This window comes from Poecilia formosa, unplaced genomic scaffold, assembly GCF_000485575.1.
Source record: "Poecilia formosa unplaced genomic scaffold, Poecilia_formosa-5.1.2 Scaffold135, whole genome shotgun sequence".
NCBI lineage: Eukaryota > Metazoa > Chordata > Actinopteri > Cyprinodontiformes > Poeciliidae > Poecilia > Poecilia formosa.
In genome coordinates, this window is record NW_006800074.1 from 1,186,663 (window position 1) to 1,206,203 (window position 19,541).

At 40.9% G+C, this 19,541-nt stretch overlaps 2 protein-coding genes across 3 annotated transcripts in view; both read right to left on the minus strand.

The window, feature by feature from the left end:
- Positions 1-3,532, minus strand: part of fgd (faciogenital dysplasia) — a 65,111-nt gene extending 61,579 nt beyond the window's left edge. Inside the window, exon 1 of one of the 2 annotated variants that reach the window (XM_016676551.1) lies at positions 3,171-3,532. In XM_016676551.1, the coding sequence (XP_016532037.1) occupies positions 3,171-3,192 (22 nt within the window). In that variant the 5' untranslated portion in view covers positions 3,193-3,532. The remainder of the gene's footprint in view (positions 1-3,170) is intronic. The other variant, XM_007562354.2, reaches the window with a different exon arrangement.
- Positions 3,533-11,906: 8,374 nt separating this feature from the next.
- The window catches only part of LOC103145086 (protein bicaudal D homolog 2), a 39,549-nt gene continuing 31,914 nt past the window's right edge, over positions 11,907-19,541 (minus strand). The window contains exons 9-10 of the mRNA XM_007562358.2: positions 19,144-19,295; positions 11,907-15,172 (exon numbers count right to left, since the gene is read on the minus strand). Of these exons, the coding sequence (XP_007562420.1) occupies positions 14,815-15,172; positions 19,144-19,295 (510 nt within the window). The 3' untranslated portion in view covers positions 11,907-14,814. The remainder of the gene's footprint in view (positions 15,173-19,143; positions 19,296-19,541) is intronic.

The following is a 19,541-nucleotide window of genomic DNA, read 5'->3' on the forward strand; positions in this document are numbered from 1 at the left end:
TTGTGGGGACAATTTTCCTGACATATACTACGTTGTGGGGACCAATTGCTCCTTGTGGGGACCGGAGCCTCGTCCCCACAAGAGGAAACCCTGTTTTGATGGTTAGGGTTAGGAAAAGGGTAAAGGTAAGGTTTAGGCTGTAGAAATGAATGGAAGTCAATGGAAAGTCCCCACAAAGATAGCAACACAAACGTGTGTGTGTGCTGTGCTGTGCTGTGCTGGGGGATGAGGGTTTAAGGAAGAGGTGGCAAAAGATTGATCTGGGACAGTGTGGGAGAGAGAGAGGGAACGGGAAAAACACAACAAACGAAAAAAAAAAAATAATGAAGAGCAAGGCCTTGAGAGTGAATATGAATGTGTGTGTGGGAGAGAAACGATACAGTGCTGAACTGCAGGAAAAAGAAAGTCAGCCAGGAGGACGGCAGATCGATCCCTCCCCTGAGCCTCACAACAAACAGACTCTCTTTCACTCTGCATAGTTTACCTCAGTTGCAGCCTGATATCGTCCCATCAGCACTTCATGTCAGTCATACCCTCCTACCACTTATTTGTCTTAGGCATTACTAAAGCAGATGTATGCAAAAGTATAAAGAAAGAAAGAAATCCTGATTTTTTTAACTTAATTTCCAGTAAATCCATGGTTTAATATTAATAAAGACAAACAAACAAACAAAAAAAAACCCATTAAAGCTATGAGTCAGACTATCCTGTAAAATCAATCAATCTCCTTAGAGCACGTCATGCTCAGATTTTCTATTTGGTCAGATTTTTTTGTTGTAAATTGTAACATGATCCAGATTTTCCCAGGAAAAAATAAAATAAAAGGATATTTCTAGTAACGTCCGAGTTCATTTAAAAAATGTCACTTAGCTTTTTTTCCCCCCATTTTTATTTGTAATCATAAACATGTTTATTAGTATTCTGTATGGCAGCAGCAACGCATTTAAACTTTGTGAGAAAAGTGTTTCAGTAAACTTTGTTTTGACAACTAAATGTTGGTCATTTCACGCCTTTGAAGCGCAAGTCCGAACAACCTTGAAAGGTTCTATGCCTCAATTTGTAACTTTTTTCTATCATGAGTTTTCTGTTTACTGTAAGCATTTGCAGCTCCAATAATGATGTTCCAGTGAACATCTAATGATGTTCTGGACGATCAGAATTACTTTGATATTTCATAAGCCGTAATCAGAACCACAATCAATGCTAGTAGGGAATAATACAACAATTTCTGAAAATACACTACAAAATTAAATCATATAAAGAAGTTTAGCCTTTTAATGAGAACTCATCTCCATTGTATTACCCAATTACAAATATCAATAAAACGACGCACAGCTATTTATGCACATGTTGACGAAATAACTTGTTTATGTCCAATAAGCAAGCAGAAATTTGAAGGAATGAAATGGCAAGGGTTGGGTAGAAAATGTCAAAGGGGCCAAACTGACCTGAAGCCCAATGAAACACATGGAAGCGGTTTGTGAAGAGGACCAGTGCAGACCGGAATGGCCAGATATCATTATCAGAGATCAGACCGAGTTAAAATAAAAAACATCTGGCCTGGTCAGTGTGTTGCATTAAGACAGTTTTAAGGTCCAAAGGTTTCCTGCAAAACTGCCGGCTCACAAGCTACGTTTGCTAATAGGTAAAAATATAAATCAGCCTCATACTCCCAGTTATGGTACAGTCTGTCCTACTGCCATCATTCAGTCAACATCAGAAGGAAGAAAGGTAATCCCAAAGATCAGCAGTCAGTTCCACAATACTCACAAATCATTTAACAATTTAGGTCTTGCAGGCGGAATACACCTTTTTACCCATTTTACAAACAAGGAATTTGCACAGGAGCCAATAAGATGGCAACATTCAAAAAGAATGTTGCCATCTTTCAGACCATTATGCAAGTCCTGTCATAGTTAAATTTACCTTACCCCCATCAGTCACCGCACCATTAATCCTGGCTTGGGAAAGACGCAAAAAATGTTGCAGTGTTGCAACAAAATGCATCACCATCTTTGTTAAAATCTGTCAAAGTCACGTTCTAATCCATCTACCAGACATAATTGTATTTGTATGAATTTAATGTATTGCTCCATTGTGTGCTACTGAAAATTAGTTGGATCTTTTCTTGTCGTCTAAACGGTCTTGTTGCGTATTTGTTGTAAGTTGGCGCTGATCAACTCCATTCGTGAGCCTTTTGTGACCCAAATAAGTACAAAATAGTGTTTGCATTTTTTTTCTTCTTCAGTAAATTTGTAATTAAATCAGCCATTTCTGAAATTTTGCACTGGAAATCCAAACTTTATTACTCACCTTTAACTTTCTTGACAGTGCACATCTGGTAGTGGAAAAAATAAAAAAAATACAGCACTCGATATATCTTTAAGACTGAACCAACATGAAGATGGACAGCTAGGGAGTATGTTAATTATTTAGCTGTGGCAGAAATGCAAGTCAGGATCTCATGAAATCATCTTGCTACTAAAAATATGTCTGGCCACATTGCAGAAGGGAAACCACAGAATCATACACTCATCTCTAACTTATGGCCTTCTACCAACCTGCAGGACAGATATGCATCCAGACGCTTTCATAGACCTACAGACTTTTAATATCTGCCTCACACACACTGCTACTCCTCCACTTAGATCACATTCCTCACAGGGACACTGTTACAGCCACTCACAATAGGGAGGACAGTGCAGAAGCCCTCTTGTTATCAGAAAGTGTGTTTACAGCTTGATTTCCGGTCACGGCTTACCAACTAAATTACTGCAGATATAATGCGAGTGTCTGTGTGTTTCAGAGAGAAGGGGCTCAGTCAGACCGGAGACACAGTGAGGTCAGGGCCTTTTCTCTCAGGGTTTGGCACCGCTTTGCTCCTATTCTTGCCCTTTCTGTCCGTCAGCCCGAGCTCCCAAGAAGCTCTAATATTAATGCTCCCTTCAGTTTGTGTTTATGAGGCCGCCTGACGAGCATAACAAGTCTTTTTTTTTTAATTCTCTTGTTAGATACGGGCCTGCAGCTGCCCCGCTGACAGCTGGCAAAAGCATTTTTTGGAGATTCAAATCCTGTGCGCCAAACCCGCCGCGACTATCTGGAAACAACTCCGGAAAAGTGGAGGCTGTTTTCAATGCAGACCGAATGATCTGGGAGGGCAGTTCACTTACCCGTCGCTGAAACCCCCTGCATTTTTTTCCACAAAGTTTCTCTCAGGTCCTCCCCTGCTGAAGTCGTCTTTTTTCTCGGAGAAACTGGCAGCAACAGCGGTGGCTCCAGCGTACCGCGGACTAACAAAACTCTTAAGAGCGCTCCTCTTCTCCTCTTCGCCGACAAAAACTAACAGCGACACCGGGGACTCTTCATTGTGTCCTAATGTACAAAAAAATGTTATCCAGGCCAGATTTTGTGCAGAATTAGAGCCCTGTATTCCTCCATGTAGCCCTTTCTCCTCCCCTCTCCTCCGGAGGCTGAACTCTCTCCTCTCCGTGCCGCTGGAAAAATGAATTGCGCGCTCCCGTCTGTGCAAGGCGCAAGCACGACAATCCCATTCATTTATATGTAGAAGTGAGACTTTAGAAAATAACAATAAAAAACTGTGAAAAGCTAAAGGTGTATCTTTTAACAACTGAATGTGTTTCAGCTCTATAAAATTAATACAGACAGAGTTTAATGTCAAACACTTAGCAGTGGCGCTACCAAGGAGGGGCCAGGAGGCTTGACCCTAACCAATCACATTCTGTTTTAGGTTTGCAGTTGAGAGAAGGGGAAGCTTAAAATATAAAAGAGCTCGTAAAGTGATTATGGTTTAAAAATCTATGTTTTTTTTTAAAATTAATTAAGTCCTTTGATACAGTGAATTTCCAGTTTATATTGTTATAAGGACAATAGTTGCACACAAATAGCTAAAATCTGCACATATTTAGAACCCATCTCTTAACAAGTCAGATAATTGTCTGCTTTTTAAACACCAGTTAACATGTATGGTAGACTGCCACAGAACCTAATATGGTGGTCCTTATTTCCACTGTTCAGACAACCTCAAGTCCCCCATTGGATATCAAGTCCAATGAAAATTAAAGGCACTCAGACTGAAAACACTCGTATCTCAACTTCCCACTCTGCATTATCTTTACCATATTTTATGTGCTTTATGGGGAAAAAATGCACAAATAGGCAAACTTTCTGTGAATAATGTGGAGTTGCACTTCACAGGAAAATCAATGAATACAGAACAACAAATAGGCTTGGGTTCACTGTATCTCCATATTTTTGAACTACTTAAGCCTGGTTTTTGCTTAAGTCAATTTGCTAGCTAAGCAGAGCTAATTTTCGCTACTATGCTAATAGCATGTTCAAATGAGCTAATATGCTATATTTATCTAGTAAGCTAACATCAACCATTATTGACTATAACAATATGAAAGTATGTAACACGTAACATAAAATTGTAACATAAATAAATATGTGACGCTAAAGTCATGAGGTGGCAAAGGCAGTAAGAGTTTGTCCTGCAATCAGCGAGTCACTAGTTCAATTCTCAGTCCATGTTGTTTAGTTCTTGGGCAAGATGCTTCACCCACCTTTCCTGCTGTTGTTGGTCAGAAACACTAATGGTGTAAAACTGCAGCCTCACTTCTGTTAAACAGTGGCTATTATCCAGAAGCTTATCAGTGTTTGAATGTGTCCTTCTAGATCTCAATTTGACATATATCAATAAAATGTATAATTACAAAGAGCTGAACATTTTGATATATCAAAAGTTGAAATAACATAAATGTTTCAAAGTAAATGGAGGTTAAAACACACACACACACACACACACACACACACACATAGAAGAATTGTAAAAGAGTAAGAGGATCTCAGTATGTTCTAAAGTTGTATCAAACTCTATCCTTTTGCTTATTCTAATTCATTATGAATTGCTTTCTGTTTTCAAGCACTGCTGTATCTTCAGCAAATGACATGCCCACTGGCACAGAGGCATGACACTGGCTGTCACGTGAAGTCATGAAAAGGATGAAGAGGCCCGTTTCAATAGGCGGCTCTGCATGGAGAGCTCCACATCTGCCAAGTAGTGTGGAAAAAATCTTGGAGCACAAACTGGGGCAAGGTTTCCATGTCACTGCCCAGGCTTTCTCCGGATCTCCTAACTGATTCCAAGTTTTCAGAGTATTCAGTGACTGCTGTGATCTTAATAAGCAAGAAGAAATGGACAAGGGAGGAAAAATGCTGGGATATGCAGTCTTGGTAAAGTAAAGCCTTTTTATTTGTGTTTACTTTCATCATTTTTATCTAAAAGTTGAGGTCAGGTGGTGCTAAAGTCTTTTTTGTCATTTTATACCTGATTTGCTGTACATTGATTTTAATTTATATTGCAACTTGTGATAAATTAAGTTAAATCTTAAAAAGCTCCTAAGCAATAGCCTACAAATGGTTTGATTGAACAGAAAACAATAGGATTAGGAAAAAATTGCATAAAAAAATAATCTATGAACAAACAAACGTGTCCAGCATTTTGATGCTATATTATGTGCTTCTTTCCCTCTCTCAATTCCTTACACATTTTTTAGCTCTAAGATTTATTGTTGAAATCCTCCAGGTCCCAAACCTTTGAGCTGACAACATCCAACCACCTCAACTGTAAATAACATAGTTGCAGCTCCACCCTAAACAGCTGCAACAACAAAAACAACAGGCTGATCTGCTTATGGATGATTAATAATTCAATATTAGTCACAGAAGCATCTACAGGGTTGGTGATTAATCTTTTCATTGACACATTAACCACATGAAATCCTTCCTTACTAATGTTTTCTACAGCCATTCCTTAGAGGTGTGTGGCTGCCATCAATCCCTACGCCTCTCTGTGTTTGCACTCACTCCTCCTCCTCCATTCATTCGAAACTTGTCTATTCAGACACGCACCATTAAGTTCTTTGTTGCAGCTGCTTTGGCTGCACGCTTGCCATCGGCTCGGATCGACACAGACAACAGCAGAGTCTCTAAATGATGGTCTTCCTCTGTGTAGCCCTTCTCCCTGAGCTGTACTCCTCTTTGTGCGCCCATCGCTACAATCAGAAACAATGAGGTGTACTCCAGTTTCAAAAAAACGTCATTTTTTTTTTCGTTATTTGCTTTGGATTCATTCTAAACGTGTTACCAGAGAGAGGGTTTTGATGGTGAATGAACTCGCGTTTGTTATAGCAGAGGCCTCAGCTCCTTCTAATGCTTTGAACGGCCTGTCAGTACAAACGGAGCATGCTGGCCCACAGAAAGGAGCTCTCTGGGAGAAGTCCTCTGTTTCCCCTCCCTTGAAGTTCTTCCAGTCACAACCACAGAGCAGAGAGAACATTCATGAAGAGAAGAAAATAAAGAGAGGATAGAAACGTTAACAGGAAGAGGGGGAAAGGTGAGAGACAAAAAGACAATTAGGAAAAAAAAAAAGAAGATCGGAGCATCCAAGCTGAGCAATGGGTGTGAAAACCAACATGTGTGTTAGATCAGCTTTTTACACTCATCTGGGTGTAAATATAAATACACCAATCATATGACTGATCACACCACACAGACGTGCCACTCTGTAGCTTTTCACTCCTTTTCATGTGCAAATTAAAACCTCACACTGTGGTTATCAACATCTCATCTGATATTTGGCTCAGGCAAAAGCTGCTGATTGGAGACAGTAGTAGAGACATTTAAAACCTCTGTCTACGTTACGTTTAGGGAAAGAAGCTGAGATCACAGTGCATAGCTGAGACACGCCTCAGCCTCCTTTTAATTAAATTATATCTGCCTCTGTAGTGCAGTTCAGAAATGGGATTTTTGTTTGTGTGTGTGTGTGTGTTCATTGCAAACCCGTCTATGTGAAGCACGTGTGCTGTTGACCATCTGATCACAGCTGCTTGTTCCTTCAGGCTCCATGTAGATTTATCACATGGCAGCACAGTCTGACTCACATGAAAAAAAAAAAAAGACTTTTTGTGAGAGCTGAAGAAACACTCACTCTTTTTTTTTTTTAAGGCAAATACTCACCGTTGTGGTAAGTATTTAAGTATTGATGCGGAAACAGTTGTGGTATAGCGACCCCATGTGGCAGATTTTAAAAGTGCGCAAGATATGAGAAGCGAAACAGCTGCTGTAATAGGCGGACTCGGCTTCCGCAGAGCCTAAATAGAACCACCTGTATATTAAAAGGGCAGGACGGATGGTATGCCGACCCACATTTCTTACCGTCAGCTGTGGATTTGAGAAGGGAGTGGCACTAACAGCAGCTCCAGTATGATCCCCGTACTGACCTCTTGTCTCTGTCTGACATTCAATTCAATCAGCGCTGCATATGGCACGTGGGAGCAACTGGTTCATCATGGCAGTGTGTCAGGGTGACATGATGGATCATTCATCTTACAGATCTCATGGCTAATCCTAGGTAATGTTAGCAGCTAAGTTAATATTAGGTTTCTCATGCTTACTGTTAGGTGATCCGGTCATTTCTTTCAAGTATATGTATTTTTTGCATTTGTTGTCTTTTAACCACAGTCCCCAACAAATGTTATTGGTATTGTATGCAGCAGGCTAACACAAATAAGTGTAGAATTGTAGAAATGTGGGAAGAAAACTTATTTTACATTATTTTTTTAAATATAAAAGTACTTTTGTTTTCAGCCTCTAAATAAAATCTTGTGCAACCAACCTCAATGAGGAGTATTGCATTCTTGCAAGCGCACTGCAAGTTAGAGAAGCAGGGAAAAAAAAGGTCCAATTAGACTCTGGAGGAGCTGCAGTGATCTCCCACTCAGGTGGAAACTTCTTTATGGAGGGGTGGCAAAAGGAAAGCCTTTGTTGAAAGAAAACCACAAGGAATAACATTTCTAACATACAGATCACCACGTAATACATGTATTTACTAATCTGTCTGATTTAAAGATTAGTTTGATGATTTGAATTATTTAAGTGAGACAAAAAAGCAAAATCAGAAAAATCTGTCAGGAGACACATTACAGCTTTGCTTTGAAGGGCAGTATTATGTATTTTCCAGGCACATTGTGCTATAAAATAGCACTATTAAGTAACTATGTTACTTTCAGCTGTTGACATGTTAACATGACTTAAGATAAATTTAACTTTGCAAATTTTCAATGCCTTGAAATTGGGCCAGGTAGGGTTTGAGCTAAAAAAAAAAAAAAAGTACATTTTACTTAAGACCCTTTTAACATTTCAAACGGTCACATTGTAACCTCTTAAAGTTGATAAAAAAAATATCTTATATCTACAAATCACATCAGATAATGTCTGATTTTCAGTTTGTCTCTTTAGCTCTGAAAACTATTAGTCAGAAAGCCGGTCTCCACAGCCTGGAAAAAAAGAAAAAAAAAATCTGAATGACTATAGGTCAAACTTTGTTCGATCATGTGTAGGCGTGTCACCAGACGGAAGTGAGGAAATGGAGAGAAGCAGGAGAGGGAGGGACAGAGGGGGAGGAGAGAGATTTAAGTGAGACAGCAGAAAAAACACAGGGAGAAGAGCTGAGAAGGGGGATGGAGGTGCCTTTGTGTGTAACGTGATCACATCCTGCAGCCCACTTGGACAGCTGGGAAGCCCCCTTCCCTTCCCCCTTGACTTCCAGCTGGGAACACTCAGACGACAGACACATCAGAGAAGAAGAAAATAGACGTCAACCCTTCATCCTCTCTTGCTGTGCATGAGCTATAAATAACACTGAAACAAAGTGGAACTTAGTCACATTTATTGATTTTAACCAGTATGACTCCCCTTACACAGCCACCCCACCTCTCAACTAGAAAACAAACACTTTTAGAGCAATAATTCAGCAGTAATACATCAAACTCAACTCGCTCCTTCTAATTTTTTTTTTTTCTTCCATTTTTCTTTCGAAACGTCCCGGACGAAACTTTACATGTTTGTTTTCAATCCTGTGTAAAGGTCCCATGACTGAGGAACATGCATATGACATTTAGCTGGAATCAATATGCCACTAATCATAATGCACATTATTGATAAGAATACAGTACTGCATCACAGTTCAAATAAATACCAACATACAGGTGAAGTGGTTATTTTATATAAAGATATCAAACTCTTATGGATCAATACTGAAAGACAATATGACAATAGTTTGCACTGCTAATTTTATTATCACAATGCTATAGCTTCCAGCAAACAGAAAACTTTTCAGTTGAAAAAAATACAAAAACAACGTAAAACAGCATCTGAATTGCACTTTAATTGTTCAGCTTTATCTCCATATTGGTAACTTTTAACGCCTCAACAAGCAAGCATTGGCTGTAATGGCACTATTCAAGCTTGTTGATGCAAATTTTTTTGTTTTCTGTTTACTGAAAACATAAATGTTGAAAACATGATGTAAAAAAAAGAGATAATAATAATAATAATAATAATAATAATAAAAAACAAACTCAAAAAGAGACAAAAAGAAAAGAAAAAAAATGTGCAGCAAGCACATTTTTCCCCCCCAACAATACTATTAAGATCACATTACCTTCACCAAACACAGCTAGAGATGCGTAGATGTTTCCAATTGTACACCGATTTGCCCCTCAGCACATTTAGTTCAACAACGGGAGGCCAAAGGAATTCTTTTGGTTCCCAAAGTTTGATAAAAAAAAACAAGAAAAAAAAAACAAAACAACAACAACCTTTTCTTAATACCCCTGAATTACTTGATCACTGACCTGCACAATTCAATACAATTTTAGTTATTGAGCTAATTTTAAAACTATTACCTCTCTCACGCAGAAAAAGGGGCTGAAATCACTTTGCTCTTTATTGCTGCTCATAGTCAGTTCAAACCCCATGTCCCTCACCTATAAAAAACAACAACAAAAAAAAAAATCCTAATCTAAGATTCTCCCTTGAAACAATGAAAGGCACTACTGGTCAGAAACGAAGAACTAAACAAACCAACTGAACAGAAAAACCCAAAAGCCCAGGGGCCCGCTCGCACGGAGAGCCGCGGCCGCCTCGTCTTCTTTCCGAGTTCTGATTCTTGTCGACCTAAACGGTGTGCCAACATTTGGCACAATAAAACGAAGAGAGAATGAAGCAATTCCAATTTGGAATTTAATAGTCGCAACTTGCAGAGAATTCTGAAGGCCAGTGATCGGTTTCGATGGAACGCCCTCGGTAAGAAGCTCGGAGAAAACCTCGTCACGCCAACCCCAAAATTTTATCTCCCGAACACAACTTACCCATTTGAATCAGAGCGTTGTCAAGTTTCATTGCGTAAAATTTTTTGTACTATTCCTAGGAATAATAAATACATGAAAAAACCCCAGAATCTGATCACCCTGGATTTTTTTTTATATAGACCATGGCAGTAGAATGAACATACAAAGAAAAAAAAAAAACAACATAACATGTAAAACGTAACAAAACCATTTAAGAATGGTTACTTGATGGATAAAATCTTGAGGACAGACTCATAATAGTCTTATGGTTTGTGGAGCATTTACTCAAGTAATTAGTATATTTAATCTGTGTTAAACTTAGATTGGTTAACTCACAAACCATAGTACTACCACGCTTTCCTATTAGGTTAACAATAATATGTTATAATCCTATATAATCAAAGTGCACATAGAGAAAAAATAAAATAAAAATATAAAATAAAATAAAAACAGCTTGTCTACAATGAGAAACAGCCACATGTCCCCTGGCTTCTAATTGGACGGTTAGATTAGCCAATCATAATCTGTTCCAGAATGTTCACTGGACTTGTGAGAAGTTTGCTTCCAGCAGCGATGCACTTTTTAAAAAAAAGAAAAAAGATTTGATGTGCCACATTTTAGTGTTCAGATGTAGAAGGCAGACTAGTTTTTCAACCTTTACGTCCAAATCGGCTACAGTTCTAAGAGTTTTTGGAGCTGCGAGGGAGAACTCTGTGTTGGTACTCCGTCGTCCTCGAGGAGTTACTGTAAAATTACTGCAAAATGGAGACATAAAGAAATGATCAGCATCGTTAGCGTTCAGGTTGTCTGAAAGCAGCTGTCAGTAGAGTCAGGTGAGGAAGAAGACGGCAGCCGGTGTTAGTCAAAGCAGCAGAAGGCGATTTTAGGAGCTCAAAGCCAAATATGGTCTCATTTTGAAGTTTTTTTTTTCCAATAAATTAAAATTGGAGCTGCGCACGCACTGCATTTTACCCCGCAAGTGCAATTAAGGAAGCCAAAAACTGTCACAAGTGCTGTGAACCTCTCTTCTAAAGACAGCGATGAAGCCACAGAGAGATGCTATGCGGGTTAATGAAAAACGAGTAAAGTTTTCACATGCAGGCTTTAACGAACAAATACAAGATGTGATTTGAGGTGAAAACTCAGAGGTGATGAGGGAGAAGCCTGCAGGCGGAGGTAGGAGGAGCTGCACAGGTGCCGTATTGCAACGACACCGGATTAAAAGTTAAAACACATTGATTTCAAATTCGACGGGGCAGTCGACACTCGACTAAAGGATTCTAGTCACGATCACATCCTGAGATCTATCTACAGCTCAGTGAAGCCACAGAGCCTATACATGGGAGAAGGTCGGATCATTTCAATCAATGTCCTCGGGTCAAACTGAGTGACCGTTTATAGGTTTCCTGCCTCTAAATATCACCAGGAGTTTCTCCCTCTGGAAAATCCTGGACTTGTTTCTCCAGATTATTAGACAGACATCTGGTTTCTCCCTCCTTTTCAGCAACCAACTGATAGAAACTGAATGCATTCTACTTGTATGTTGAGTGATTATAAAACATAGAAGTAAGTGACCTCTAAGGAGGCTCGTTTTTTTTCATTACATCGTACAACAGCCTCTAGTGCTTTGTGCTGTGGCTTACTGATCCACGCTCAAGCAGGGTTGATCACCAACAGTTTTCCTTTTTTTTTAAATTATTATTATTAGGAATCAATCCGCATTGCATTGTATCAAAGATGGAGGAATACTGTCGTAGGATCCTGCAAGAGTGCAACCTGAAGGATTATATCAAGAATATAGAGTTTAACATAGAGCTTTGTAGCGTTAGAAAATGGTTCAATTAAAAAAAAAAAAAAAAACAAACCTTGCAGGATCACCTTCCATCAACCCTGCTTTTAACATCATAAAGCGAACATGTTTATGATCCACAAGCATTACATGGATTTAATAAACACAAGCCCCACTTTTAATCTTATTTTACTATTTGCTTAATACTAGCCTGCAATGGTTTAAAGCTATTGTAAATACTAAAACAGTGTGCGCCGTGTCGTTCTCGCACACCAAACGACACGGCAATGAGAGGCCCTCGTTGTGCAAATGGTTAAAAACATATACCCACGCATACACACACGAGGGCCCCTTCAACTTCCCAACACTGAGATATACACACGCAGCGTAACGAGAGGATGTTACCTGACAGAAATATTTTCCTCACAAGTCCTCTTTCTAGTTAAAGGGTGATTGGTGATGCTGAGGGAGCAAGCTGCTGACAATCTACGAGAGAGAAGGCGGTTATAGCTAACAAGACACTCGGATTGAAGACATAGGAGAGGTTTTCTTCATTTTTAGCTGTAGGCATGGGCTGGCTACTGGCATCAAGGTGTGCCACGGTTTTTAAAAGGAAAGGTTTCAAACTTAGCGATGCTCCTCTAACATCTGTAGCTATGAGCTATGTTTTAGTAACAATAGAAACAAGCACTGATTTCTGTCTTCAACAAAAATAATTTCTCACATTATACAATTGTGTTCAAAATTAGTCATATCCCTGGCAGATGTAGATTTAAAGTAATCTTTTGGTAATGTTTTGAAGTCGGCCAGAGTCTCGACTGGAATCCAATTGAGAGCTAAAGATTAGGGTGATGGCAAAGAGGGCTTCTGTCGTCTTAGGACTTGGAGCTCGTTGCTAAATGCTCAAAAATAACTCATGACAGGCCTTTAGCTGCCAAGAAAGGCTTTTCCATTGATTATTTATAGAAGTATGGGTATTTTGATACATTTTATAAATAAGAAGACAAATTGTTTTTCTTCGAAAGTTAAAAATGCCTTTGAACATAATGTTTTGTCTTTTGGGAGACTGTTGCTTCATTTACAACCAGGAAGTCGCTTCCTGGATGAAGGAAAATTATTTTAAATCTATGTCCGGCAGGAATGTGAATAATTTTCAGTTCAATTCAACAATTTTGAGCTAAGCTGTACATTTTTTCTTTTTGAGTTCCATAAAAAAATAAAAAAATTGTGAAATTGTGGTACTTTTACTCAATCTTATACAGCTGTGGCTACAATGTAGCTTATAACCATCAGCGTGGGTGAATGACTAAAGGTAGCATGAAGCACGTTGGGGTCCTCTAGACTTGAAAAATATGATATACAAGTACAGGCTATTTACCATTTAAACTATGAACATCTGGTACCGGCCCATGCCTACTCGGTCACATGACTTTATGTTCTCTATTATACACTGGAAAGCTGTGGCGCAATCTCCTACAGATAAAGCAGGAACATGATAATGAGTGGGGGAGAGCTGAGACATGAGGACGGGGCTTTGCATCATCGACAGATAAATACACTGAATGTTTGCATCGACAGGCACTTTCGCCGAGCGGTCAGTTTTGCTTAATCCAGATTTGAGGAAGTTCCTCTTGAAATAATTTGTGCTCTTCCAGAATTTTGCTGATTTAAAAAATAACCTTTGAAACAAAACTATATTGTATCTCTGTTCACAGTAAAACAGAAGAAGTAACCTGAGGCACCTATGTTGAAGTGCACTTAATTTGGATGCGAAGATCGATTTGTCAAACGTTCTCCTCCTCTCTCTCTTGTGATATGGCTCTGATCGGACCCGACGCGACACGTCGGGTCGCGCGGAGCTCACAGCCCCTCCTGTGTTTCACCGTACACCAATTAACTGTGATTTTTGCAATGTAGAGCCCTGCAGTTCATCTGATAACACACCTGATGACAGAAAATAACGGTAAATCTTTGTTTTGTTTTTTTTTTTTTAAGCGTTTTCAGCTGCAAAGCCATGCAATCCTACTGACGTTATTGTATTGGTGTGCTAGCATCACAGCTTTAAACAGATCCTGAAATATACACCTGCGGTCACAGGTGCTCCTTTTTCTGCCCGAACCTTTTCATTATAAAACCAAGAAACCTTTCCCCTCCTCCCTTTCTCAGTTTAAATTGGTACATAGATTCATTTTGATGCTCCCCTAGCCACAAAGCAGAGGGAACTTGCATATTTTAGTTCATTTTCTTGTAAACATCAGTTACTTGATTTTAAAAAAATGGGCTGCCGCATACAGGAGTCCTTGGTCAGGATGGAAAGGAAAGGAGAGAAGTTAAGGGCTATTTTCATCAAAGGAGCACCGACAGACACGCCAAACAGAGGATGTCGTTCAGTCCGACATCTTTACATGCCTCCACACCCCCCACCATGTGCTTATGTTACTGGGCCAGGACAGATAAACACAGAAGCTGCAACCTCTTACATCATAGGTACAGCACCATGACAGCGGAAAGAATAGACACTCCATAAAATCCACAACACCCCCCTGCCCCCATTATAACCAGGGCCTTTGAACCCACATGCCAGATATGTCTACTACAGTCCATAGCACACTGTACATACATCTGCATTCCCCTATGTGGTTACACGAGCACAAACGAGCAGCCGGTTAGTAACGCAGCAGTCCCTAGAGGAGCGCAGGCTGGCCGGGGAGCAAAGCGAGCGAGTGGGGCTCTTTAACACTAAGGGCAGGGAGGGTTCGGCCCCCCACCCTGCCCTCTGTACACAGCAGTCCAGCTGGACGTCCGAGCCGCCTCTCAGTCGCAGTAGATCTTGTACTTCTCACTGCAGAAGATGGCGGGGCCTCCCAGGATACCGTTGGGCATGGCGTTGTTGAGCTCGGGTCGGCCGGAGCCAGAGCAGGTGAGAGTCTGACTTACGTGGGGGTTGCTGGTGGCGGTGGTGCCGGCGGCCTTGCTGCGGGCCTTGGAGCGCCCGCTGTTGCCGCCGCGTCGGGTTTGCTCGTGGTCGAACTCCAGGTCCTCCAGGCGCTGCGTCAGCGCCAGCTTCTGCTGGATGGCCATCCTCAGCAGAGAGTTGAGGGTCTTCTTCTCGTCCTCGGCTGCGGCCAGCTGCCTCTGCATCTCCTCCAGCTGGGTGACGTATTCGTCGCAGCTGCAGGAGGGAAGCAAAGAGGAAAACGTGAAGCTTGACCCGCAGGTTCACCACAACCTGAATTTCTCACAAAACATTTTATACAGGAATATCCGTCTAGTGACCATTAGGCAGCAAATACTTGGTCAGGGATCCTTTCGCATGAATAACTGCATTAGTGAGGCGAGGCCCATTCTGCACACAATCTTTTAACAGTCATAGATTCTGTGCAGAAGAACCCCATCTTTGTCAAAGTACCACTAAATCTAACCTTTAGAAAGATCAAGAACCTCAGTCGTTTTTGTAACCACCAGATGGCAGCAACAAGCCACAATGCTCAAGCTTGCGCACCAAAAATGTTCCTGTAATACAAACTTCTGACTCAATCAGCCATTTTGCCACCTCTGCTACAAATACTGCATTCAGTATTTGAATGCTCTAAAATCGTCTAATTATTAGAGCGTATTAAAAATAATTTCCAAGTTGAACAACTTGTTTAAAGCAATCTAAATCCTCTAATTTTAAATTTTCTTTAATGGGGAATAAGTGATATGATCAGGTGAGACACAAAACTCAGTTTCTTTACATAAGCTCCGAGCAAGGATGAAGGCATTAATGCATTAACTTTGTGGTCATTCAGTAACGAAGTGAAAGGATGAGAAGAAGACTCTGCTTTGTTACTCTCACCAGCTGCAGTGAAACTTCGTTCCACCCAATCCATCAAACACATTGTCTCAAAAATGCAGTATAACTAATAACTGTGTGCAGGGCTGCTGGATTATGTCCTGCCCCTCATTCCGAGTGTGTGTGTGTGTGTGCGTGTGTGTGTGTGCCTCTGTGTGTGAATGATTTAAAGCTGGACAGGTAAGAAAACCGGGTTACTCAACAGGATTGGGTTTGGATTGTATCTCCAGTCTCCATCTGCTGTGGCAGCACTCCTGTTTCATTTTCATCCTCCTCCTCCTGGGTCTTATCTCACTTCACAAGCCTCAACATTTCTGCTGCTTGTATCAGAGCCTTTCAGTCTCATTTGTGCTCATCAACACTTTCTTTGTTTGCTGGTATAAAAATGCAGCGGGCTTTTTCTTCATCGAGTGAAGAGGAAAATACAAAGGACTTTTGTTTAATTTTCTTGGCAATTTAGTAGCGACAACCTACTATTTTGCAACGCCTGATTAGTGCTGTTAGTGCCAAGCCAGGGCAAGTTTATTTGTATAGCACATTTCTCCAACAAGGCAATTCAAGAGTGATTTCGATGATGAACTGCTTGTGGTTTTACTCAGCAAACCATTTTGGATAGAGACGCACAGATCAGGTTATTCTTGGCTGACAAGGATTTCTGTTTTTTAATATCTGACTTTGCAATTCTGATTTATTTTCCCCAAGGACTGGAGCACATGAAATAGAAAATATCCCATAATGCATTTCTCAATATCAGTCTGGTTTTTAATGCTTAGACATAAAATTGTCACAAAAAAGCCCAAAAGAACTCAAAGAACAAGTGGGCCTGCCAACACCATCTGGAAGAAAACCTTTTGGAAAACTTTGTTGTGAAGTCAAAAGTCATCCGTGCCTGCAGATGTTTTTGTTGTGTTCAGTTCTGCACGTGGTTCATGGCCATGTGAACTCTGCCCTTACCAGACCACCACACAAACAAACTAACACCTCCACCCCTGAACCTCTGCTCTGCTCCACTCTTTGGGACACACCCAGACAAAAGGGATCAGTGCCTCTTCATTAAACCCAGTGTGAGTCTCTGGGGGGGGCACGACCCTGTTACGTGTCTGGGGGGGGGCGCTAGTGTCTCTTCAGACTGTTCAGTGTGTCTTGCCTGGGAGTGGGAGGTCGTGCGATTTTTTTTCCCGGGAAAAAGACGACGGGATACAAAAGGAGCCTTTTTTGGCCCGCTGATGGGGTCATTGTAGCACGATAAAGGAGGAGAGCCAGGAGGCGGCTGCAGGCTTGTGTAGGATGAATACAAGCCGTAATGACGGCTGTGACAGACGAGCATATTATCTGCATCCTTTGAGGAAATGTACAGTGGCTCACTGCATCTTACCGCCCTCACAAACAAGATGTTTCATGACTGAAACTGACCTTAAGGCATATAAACAACCTCCTGAGGTGCAGTCCTGATCTGAACATGACTGATCACGTTGAGATCACACAGATAAAACGAACAAAACTTTTTTTTTTTTAATAGCATGAACACAACAGGTTAGGGTTACACGAAATGGTTTGACCGTTGATCAGTGAGAGCAGAAAGGGAGAGCATGTCGAGGCATGTCTGAGGAATGTTGGAGGCAGGACTTTAACTGTTAACATGACACCAGGGCCCGCAGCTGGAGGGGCTCAGACTCTCGCAGGGAAACAAAGAGGAGAACGTAAACACATGTGAAAAATATCCCATGGCCTTCCCACTGCAACATCCACTCCTGTTTTCAACAACTCCATAAGTAAAGTGTTACAACAAAACCCTAAGCTTTCCCCAATTCCACTCCATCTCCGCGTTTTTCTTTCGTGAGGACCACACATCATTTGCGTGTGAGAGATTTTTCCCCAAATCCCCCTTTTCATTACTGTCAGAGGCGATCACTCTGAAAAATTGGGCTCCTGGAGTGGACTTCAACTACGAACCTGGTCCTTCCTCTTGTCACCAGATGCTTAAAGATGTGTGTGTTTGGTGCTGCGGAAGCACAGGAGGGGGACAAAGGATACAAAGGAGATGGGGAGTGTGGGAAACTTCACTCAGGCAAGTCCCCCAGCTTTTCAAAGACCCCCTGACCCAAACTCTGTGCCGTATAAGCACAGAATTTACATACCAATGCATGAATCCCATAAACAGACTGAATGTAACCCTACAACAGTAGTGGACAACCGGGGCTGGGCGGGCACAGAAACAAATGTCATCTGAGGTAGGCATTTTGAGCATGTCAATGAAAAGATGCATCGATGGCAGGTTTTAAGTTACAAGAACAGCATCTTCAGAAAAGCAGAGTGTGGAAGACTAACAAAACTGACAATGTGTAGAGACCTGTGTGTAAGCAACTGTAACTACCTGCTGAGACACTGCTCTTATATAGCGTTACATCAGAAAGATCAATGCAGATGAAGGTAAGGTTTCAATTTCGACACGGGGAAGATGAGGTCCTAAAAGCTGCCAGTAGCCTTCCTCCACTTTAAAATTGCATTATCATCTCAGAGTGCCATCGCTATAACGATTTATCACTCAGTCGTGCATTGAAAAGCAGTTCTAAGTGCAGGAAGATGGACCGACTCTGCTATGAAAAACGCATTCAAATGCATTTAAATTTAAAATCGTACAACAAATACACACTTTGTTAGCTTTAACACGGGGTATAACCTCCTACGTACACATAACACAGGTAAACAAATAAGCAGTGTGTGTCTGCTATGTGATGAAAGCATAATCGCAGCCAAGATGAGGTGGGATTATGGACACAACCTCTGACCGGCTTCTCTTGGGAATCAGAAAAGATTAGTGAGTATGTCGGCCCATCCGAGACACAAACACACACCAAGTCAGTAAGCAAAAACCGATGCTTAGGTGACATATTTTGGCGCTAAACAGATGAGACTCGTTCACTCTTAAATATTCAGTCTCATCAGAATAAAAGACCTTTTCTTCCTTGGTATGAATAAAACTAGGGGAGCTCAACCTTGGCAGACACAACATATGGCAAAGATGGATTACATTTGAACAATAATCCTGTCTTTAGCTACCTGCTTACTGTGTGTTTGGCCTCTGCATGCAACAATAGCTCTAAGAATAACACCCCTTCCCTTTTTTTAACACGAATTATACTTGTCCGGTTTCCTATAGTAACATGGCAGACTAGCACAGATTAGGATTGATGCCAGTTCATTAGTGTAAAGAGGAAATGCCGCCTAAGGCAATTTACCAGGAGATACAAACATAGTAAAGATTTGAAGGTTTTAAAATGCTTTGTCTCATGAGAGGTGCTTCTTACCGTGTGGCAAACATAGCTCGGAGAGAGGAGAAGGTCGCAGCGTCTTCCTTCAGAGCCTTCAGCTCGTTCCTCAGCTTCATCATGGTCTCCGTCACCATGGCCTTCTCGTTTTCATACTTGCTCTTCAGATTGGCCAAAGCAACCTCAGCTGTCTGTGAGTGAACAAGAGGAAATACAGAGTGAGAATCGCTGGTAAAAATGTCTTTTCTGTCGGAACAAGCAGAGAGACACTGAGAAATCAGCAACATATTCAGACAAATACAAGAGAATGCAGTTTGAGGACTTAAAAAAATAAAATCTACCTGCAAGGCAACGCTTAGAAGTCTTGCTGTAGGTTATAATATACAATTACATTAAAATATATGTGACATGTCACAATTTCTATACTTTGTACATGA